We start from the raw sequence: 8242 nt of genomic DNA on the forward strand, positions 1-8242 counted from the left end.
GTGGGGAGTTGTAGTGTCAGCCATAACAATCAGGAAGGTTTCTCTCGGAGGCTTTTGGCATGCTTGGGAAGTTGGCTTGAACTTTTCTGGGGATAGTAATGGAACAAAGGCAGCTTCGTGATAGAGAGAGAGTACAAGTTAGAAGTAGGAAGTCACTTCTGGGTACTCAAAGAATCCATAAAGACTTCATTCAAGGAAGCGGACATTGTCACCCACGCAACTCGCAAGCTACGGATATGGAAGGTCGAGGAAAGGTAGTTTTTGGTGTGCAAGAAGCAACTACTGTTTTTCTATTTCCGATGCGAGGAAAGTGTCTGTCTGATGATCTGTAGTAACGTAAGAAATCCACCCCCCTAGTACTTCCTCCCCTGATAAGATATGTCTGCAAATAATTCGCGAACTAACTCGTGGAAAACTCATCCGAACGGGGTCATCATTTTCGAGGTTAGCTCTCCATCTAAAGTACAATTACATTCGTTGAAAGGTATCACGACCTTGGAAACGCCCCCCCCAAAACTCAAACGCCCTAAACCAAGTCTTAGTGCTGCCCTAGTCTTTGTTGTCCATTCTTTCGGCGTTGATTTCTCTGTCCGCTTCGTACAATCCGACTTGATCAAGAAGGGATGTTTATGATCGTTTGGGGCGCTACGGCGAGGAATTTCTCAGGCGCACGCGACGTAAAAACAACTTCCCCAAGATGGCGAGGGAAGGTCGTTCCGGGTAGCTCGAGTCTCTGTTGGCCTTGTACAAGCTTGGTCTCAATTTCCTTGGTGATCTCGCGTTTGCCCTCCGCCATGACACGTCGAATGATAACGGCCACTTTTTGCAAGAAAGCCGCGTCGACATGGGCATCAGGCTTTACCTCATTAGAAAATTCATTGATCTTGATCATGGTGGTAGCGCCACTGATTTCCAAGGTATCAAGACTTCTCACCGCACCTTCGAGCGCCTTGGGAAGTCGAAGAAATCTGGTCTTGCCCAAACCAATTGCCTCATACAGGCCGAGAGAGTCGAAAATTAGAAGCTTCAGGTGCTTAAGGCCAAGGCAAGCTGCGACTGCAGACAGTTGCTGGTACTTGATGTTGCGTCCAGGCTCAAGACTGAGAACTATCGATCGTATGGAGTCCATACGAAGGGGTTTCAAGCGGTAGAGGTAGTGTGGGCTGTTTCCTTGCAAGTGGAAAACATAATGGCGATATGCCTCTGAAGCGATGGTAAGGTTTTTCCCCATACCAATGCTGGCAGTATTCATATTAACTACAATCAATGGAGGAATGGTATAACGATACGTTGGCGCACCCCAAGTACGTTCGTAATGGCCTGGTGCAACGGTGTCTGGGATGACTGCTTCTTCAGTCGGCGGAATGACATGACCGTAAATAATACGCCAGATATCATTGTAAAGGCGAAGAACAGGCTGATGGCTATTTTTCTATTACAAATTAATGCTTGAACGGGGTTGATGTGGCTTAGGAGACCTACCTCTCTAGTCAAAGCGGTGATCAGCGGAATGCAGCGGTTGCGGAACATGAATTTCCCTTTTTCAACAACGTCGACCTTGATATACCACTCTTCTTTAACCTGCCAGATAGCCTGATTAGAAAATACTCCTTGGGTTAGAAAGGTGGTTTCGCCCTCCTGGACCTTTGGTCAGTAAGATTATAATTAGATATCGTAGTGTTCAACATACTTGTCTTTTTGACATGACCAAACCTTTCAATTCTTCACCACAAGCCTCATACTGTTTAATCATTAATTTGCACCCGGACCTAATTTTGGGCATTCCTGCGGGCTCTTTGAGCGGATCAGATGACCACCAATCCATTTCATCAAAGTTACACATCTTTGCTGCGGGTCTCGTGTGATAGCCCCATCTTGTAAATTAGGTTGGCCGAATAGGGGTACTAGGGCCCGAGAGCTGAGTCAACTGAGGTCAAGGTTAGGCTAGGTCCCAAGTAGGGAGAGATGATGTGTTGTGCGTACTTATTGAGGGCTGCCAAGAGGTGTTGGTAGAGTGGGAAGGATGTCACCCGAGCACGAGGCTTGACGGAGAACGACCGTATGAAATTGCGGGGCTGTAGAGCGCGAGAGGGGAGGTAGCAAAGACGTCTAGAGATACAGAGAGCTTTGACGTGGCGAAGCGTAAGGAGGACAAAAGAGGTGATGAGGAAGGCTCAGGAAAGCCACCGAGGCGCGATGCTTGATGGAGAATGACCGCAGGAATTGCGGAGCTGTAGAATGCGAGAGATGTAGCAGACAGGAGGTCCAGAGAAAGAGCCTTGTTTTGTCAAAGCCCAGAGAGTTGACGGAGAAGATGTAGCAAGTGCAAAAGAGGTGATGTGGGAAGACCTCGAACCAATTTTGGAAAAGTAAAGAATTTGTGCGCGGCTAGCTCCCTCATGGCCATACTGTATCATAACACATAACACTTAAGCGATCCGAGCTCGGCCAGGAGGGCGGAAGTCGGGGCACCCCCTCCGTGTGTAGCCCATGCGATTTGCTTTGCCCAAAATGGATAGAAGGTAGCATTTTCCCTCAAAGAGCTCTCGTAGAAGGCTGACGGCGTGCAATGAACCAAGTGACTAACATACTGCTGCTAGAATAGTTCCTAGAACGATCCTCCACGCCCATGTCGAACGAATCACCCACTCTCGTTGTCCGAAGTCCCTCGAAACACGGTCGCATACAATCCAACCCTGGTCTACTGTTCTTGATCTTCAGACCAGAGGCGCGCTGCAGTTGGAGGAGGAGAGGAGACGTGTCGATCATATCTTACTACCTACAGAAAGAGGGAGGGTAGAGCGACAAACGGTCTCATACTGCTTGTCTGCAATGATCAGACGACACTTTGGGTCTCTAGCACAACTTGGAAAGGGGATTATAAAGCAAACATTTGGATATGCACGACAAAACAAAGATGTTATCACATGGAGGATGAAAGGGGGAGCCATGGGAGCGACGCAGGGGGAATGGACTTCTGTAAGGAAGCCACAATAGAAAGCTCTGTGCTTCGCCGGCTGCCAGCAGGCATTAGATTCAAAAGCTGCTTTCTCAATCTTCTTGTAACATCTGGATACTTCAAAGGGCCATACAAAATCGATGTTGGAAGCAAAACACACGATTTCATTCATTTGTGAGGGCGCTGGACGTCAATCACTACATCTGAATTGACAGAATCGTTCAGTCATCTTGACAGCTAGTTGCTGTAAAGAAAGACCACTAGGCAGAGAACCCCAGTTGAAACCTATCATTTTATATCCAGAGGTGGAAACAGAGTGAGGAAGCAATAAGTTGTGTTGTTTCCGTCCCTGAGGTCAAGGAGTGAAGTAAGGAACGCCCAAGTGGGCTTAGTCACAGCCGCAACTTTGCGAACACGTGATATATATATCTCCCGACCCTCACCTTCAATGGGCTCATTTTAGCTCACGGCAGGAGGCATGAGGGTCTTGGATAGGGGAAGTTTTTTGTATCGTCTCCTAATGTGCCTGCATGCCCAATATTGGATTCATCAACTTGTGAGGGCTGTCGAGATATGAAAAGCATCATGCATATATCTAGTAACCTCTCTTGAACCAACCGGTTCCAACGTTTTACATCGTTGCTGTACAAGCATGGATTTTCAAGAAAACAAACATATACAAGGCAACGAAGAAGCCAAGAATATAAGTATCATGGAGAGAGACAGAGCTTTGCACGACAAGGATCGACTAAGCGATGGAAATCGTGAGGAAATGGAGAAGCTCAAACGTGAACCACGACTGGCTCTTGACCGTGCCGAAACCTTGAGCGAAGCAAGGGCAATGAGCTTTTTTCTATGCTCTCGAAGTACAATTGTGATATGGCCACTGTCAATCTCTCCGAAGTCTTAGGAGTGCACATAACCCGTGTCAAATTTTTTGAGGCAGAGGCCAGAGAGCACACTGGTCTTCTCTGCTCCTTGATAGCGAAGGAGGTCCGATTAAAGAAGACATAAATCGCACTGAGGATGGATGTTTGCTAGTCATTGACGCAGCTGGGAGACACAAACATTTGAGCAAGCAGCTTAGAGCTGTAAAGACGCGGGTAGGAGGTCCTCAGTCGGAGAGCCTCACCACCAGGAGCCTCACCACCAGGACGTGTCATGCCAAGTAGTAGATAGAGAATGTGCGCATGAAGACTTCCGCTACTTCTGGAAGAAGGCGCAGACCATAGCAATAACATGTTGCTATTTCTGACTCCTGTCCTGATGTTTACAAAGGGATGGGAGGGGATGAGGTATGGTCAAGACAACTCGCTTCCCTCGGTTAATTACGGAAGACGGCGACAGTCCACTAGAAGTCCAATAGAAGCCAGCTCTACGGAGGGAAGCTACTTCTAAATATATCAAAGCATGGCATTTGGTAAGCTTCACGATTTCCCTCATCGCTCTTACTAGCCGCCGGTCCTCCAGTTGCAACATCGGTCGACTTTCTTTAATGTCCCACTCCGCGTAGGACATTATAAACTGGTGCCGCTTTTCTGTCCACCGCGAGCACCCAGATTGACCCCGATACTGCCGACACTGCCTACACAAAGCCCCTAGGTACCTACCTAGGTTGGTACGACCGGTACCTCGTACGGCAGGCATGCTCTCACGGCATGAAATGAGTGGGAGTAGAGTGGGATATCGGAGCAACGAGAACGAGACCGCACAGCTCTTATCAGGAGCCTTTATCCTCATATCATGCCCCTCGATTGGAAGCGGGGAACCGCCCAAGGCTTATCGTCCCTGCCCGCAGAGTATGCTGAAGCTACCTAGATAGCTAGCTGTTAATGAGCTCGATCTATCGAGCATGCTATGCTGTAGGTGATTGAGATGACATGTTATTATTTGTTCTCAATTCGGTGAGCGCGTACTTATTGTTTCCTTTCGCCCCTCATTTTTCTATCTACTCTTCTCATCACCATTCGACTCCGGACTTTTGCAAAGTTACCATCCTAAAGCTTCCAATTGCATTACTTACCTAGCAAAACATGTCTACACCCTACGACCTTCCAGCAGACACATCCAAGATCAAGGAGTTTGAGTGGGATGACCACTATGACTTCCCTCGAGATTTAGTTGGTTATGGCGAAAACTCTTTCGATCCTAAATGGCCTGGAGGAGCTAAAATTGCGGTTTCATTCGTGATCAACTATGAAGAGGTAAAGTCTCCCCATTTCCAACCTCCTACTCACTCTGACATACCTTTAGGGTGCTGAACACACTGTGCTCAATGGCGACATGCATTCGGAAACACACCTATGGGAAGCACCGGGTGGAGCCCCAAAGATACAAGAACGAGCCGTAAACATAGAGAGGTAGGCGTATTCTCATACAAGATATCTGAAAAGATTTGTGATTTTCTATATGCAGCTGAGGAGCTGGAAGCTGTTTAAGGAGCTTATGCAAGCTCCCAGACATCTCCTTGGCTCCTTGTCTCTGTCCCAAACTCGATTTATTACTATGTTAACACAGCAGTTTAGTGAATATGATTATGGAAGCCGGAGCGGGGTTTGGCGTTTGTTCCGTCTATTCAACAAATTCAACTACAAATACACCCTCTACGCGGTTGGTAAAGCTATCGAAGATAACCCTGCAGTCGGCCTTTCTTCTGTGAAAAATGGCCACGATGTAGCGTCACATGCCTACCGATGGATTGACTACGCCAATATGCCCCCGGAACAGGAAAAGGCATATATTAAGAAGGAGATCGAGACTATTGCAAAGATCTGCGGGGAGCCACCAAAGGGTTGGTATTACGGCAGACTGTCAAGTAGATCCCAGACACTAGTCTGGGAAGTTTACAAAGAGATGGGTGTGTCATTGCTTTGGGACAGTGATTCATATGCAGATGATTTGCCTTATTGGGTTGACGTACCTGCGGAGAAGAATGAAAAAGATCCCAAGGGGATGCTAATGATTCCATACTCCTACGGTTAGTCCCAATTATGCTCATCTTCCAGCTTGTCTAACACAAAATAGATTGCAACGACTACAAATTCAACGTACCGACAGGCTTCGGCTCCCCTACACACTTCTACGACCATGTCAAGAATGCTTTCGACACTCTATACGAAGAAGGATGTGAGGGCTCTCCGAAAATGATGACTATTGCTCTCCATTGCCGTTGCATCGGAAAGCCAGGTCGTTTCATGGCGCTCAAGAGGATCGTGGAATATATTGCTAGCAAGGAGAATGTCTGGGTCGCTACTCGTACACAGATTGCCGAACATTTCAGGGAGAAGTTCCCGTACGAGAAAGGTTATCTCGCACCTGGTGTTAAGAGAGCAGAGGCAAGTAACACAATCAACGCGTGGCCTGCACACAAGGCTGCGCCTGTCTAAGGTTTCGGATGGAGGTATTTATAATTGGAAAGCGTAATACCCCAGACGGCGTCGGAGATTTTGGAAAGGGGTTTTGACTGCTAAGAGTTATAATCATCTGCTCCTGCAACCCCGTGAGGAATATCTATATAGCTTTTGAGAAAAGGAAAATCATAATCACATCACATCATCTCATCTCCAGATCGTTTCAACCCTTTCAGAGTTCACTTTTGCCTTCTCCCCCAACCTCACCACAAAGCCCCTCATCCTTCCTTTCACACCCCTTCGGACAAGGATACGCACCATCAAACTGCCACGAAAAATACGGATCCGTCTCATTAGCAAGCACCCCCCCCAACCAGCCGTGTCCGTCCCGGCAACTCCATTGATTCCGCAAACACCTCGTCTGCGCTAATAGAAATCTGTCCCCAGCCCTTCTCAACCAATGTCTCGATACTCGTCCCAAATATACATTCTTTGAACCCCGCCCACCTGATTGCAGAAGCACACTACAGTAGCAGAATTATCAGCCCGTCCCCTTCATTCTTACTCTTACAAGCTACTCTTTCAATAGAAGATAAAAGACATTAAACATGGCAATCAGATCATACATACCATAGGACAAGGCTCCGCATTTGTATACAAACTCAACTCCCTCCACGCCCCCCCAATCTCCTCCGGACTCCACCCCCTGCCCTCTAGCACAACCGTGCACGCATTAATAGCCGCCATCTCGCCATGCAGTATCGGGTTCCCCGTCTGCTGGTTCGCGTTTACGGACATGCAGACTATTTCTCCCAAGGCGTTGGGGTCGGAGTTGGAGTTGGGTTTGGAGGGGGAAGTGTGTTTTACGATGACGGTGCCGAAGGCTGCAAAGGGACAGGGTGAAGAGAGGGCCGAGAGCGCGGCGTTTGCGCGCCGTATCCAGTGCGCGCGTGTTGAGAAGGGGATTGTGTCTGTGTCTGTGTCTTCTGCTGAGTCTGGGGGGCTGGTGCTGGGGCTGGAGGGGAGGGAGGGAGCCGTGGGTGAGGTGGATGAGGGTTAGGAGGAGGAGGCTGAGGATTGAAAGGGGGTAGAGCATTTTGGGTGAGATGAAATTGCAAGGGGAGGACAATTGAAGTGAAAGAATGAATACATGTAGTATGGATCTTGAAGTTTTAGAAAATATCCTTTCATTGCTCAGCCCATCCCATTTTAGATAAATGAAGTTATGTTATGGATACGAGTAACACACACCAGTGACCCCTCATCGACCCCTCACTAATTCCAAATTGTCACTATCGCTGATAAGAAACCCCTCAGCCTTGTTCTCAGCCTCGTCCTTGTTCAACGTTCCTTACATATACTAGATGTATGTATTACGTTCCTGAACTCTAGAGCCACTCTAATAAGAGATGACTAAGTACAACAGCCAGCTTCACCCTGGCCTGACTCTAGGTACAGTATGCCGCCACGCAGGGATTATCATCGGAGCAGCGAACCGCCCTTTCGGAGTGGATCCGATAAGCCCCTCTTATCCTCACTTAACTACTGTAAGTGGACGATCTTCCTCGACGTCCATCTTCTGGAAATGTTTGGTGATAATGGACATGCGCCATGGAGAGAGATCCTAGTAAGTCAGGGCTTTCCACCGATAAGCACAAGGTTTTATACTCTCTCTCTTTGTTTCCTTATATCCTACAGTGAGTGTATGGCATGAAGTGAATTTGAATTCACTGTCTTCTCTTCCACCAAGCTTCATTCTTGCCAATTGCTGTTTTCATCGCCTCTCTCTCCTTTCTCTACACAATGGGTCCCATCCTCCGCGCACCTCCCAAGGTCACAGCCGCCGAAGCAGTCCTCCCCGGAAACGGCATGCTCTCTGCAGAAGACGCCCCCAAAGGCCCCTCATCCAAGCTCTTCACGCCCCTCAAAATTG

At 48.0% G+C, this 8242-nt stretch overlaps 2 protein-coding genes across 2 annotated transcripts; one reads left to right on the forward strand and one right to left on the reverse strand.

Moving 5' to 3' along the window:
- Positions 1 to 4992: 4992 nt before the first annotated feature.
- cda1_0 (Chitin deacetylase) lies at positions 4993 to 6345 on the forward strand (the record flags this gene model as incomplete). The annotated part of the gene is made up of 4 exons (XM_031154108.1): positions 4993 to 5163; positions 5213 to 5319; positions 5485 to 5936; positions 5984 to 6345. 4 exons carry the CDS (start codon positions 4993 to 4995, stop codon positions 6343 to 6345), a joined length of 1092 nt encoding a protein of 363 aa, XP_031000939.1.
- A 317-nt stretch (positions 6346 to 6662) lies between these two features.
- FCA1_0 (Cytosine deaminase) lies at positions 6663 to 7323 on the reverse strand (the record flags this gene model as incomplete). The annotated part of the gene is made up of 2 exons (XM_031154109.1): positions 6663 to 6833; positions 6940 to 7323. Coding segments are annotated over 2 exons (555 nt in total), but the record flags the coding sequence as incomplete, so codon positions are not given.
- Between the last annotated feature and the right edge of the window lie 919 nt (positions 7324 to 8242).

Source organism: Lachnellula hyalina (assembly GCF_007821495.1).
Source record: "Lachnellula hyalina strain CBS 185.66 chromosome Unknown contig00337, whole genome shotgun sequence".
In the NCBI taxonomy this organism is placed as follows: domain Eukaryota; kingdom Fungi; phylum Ascomycota; class Leotiomycetes; order Helotiales; family Lachnaceae; genus Lachnellula; species Lachnellula hyalina.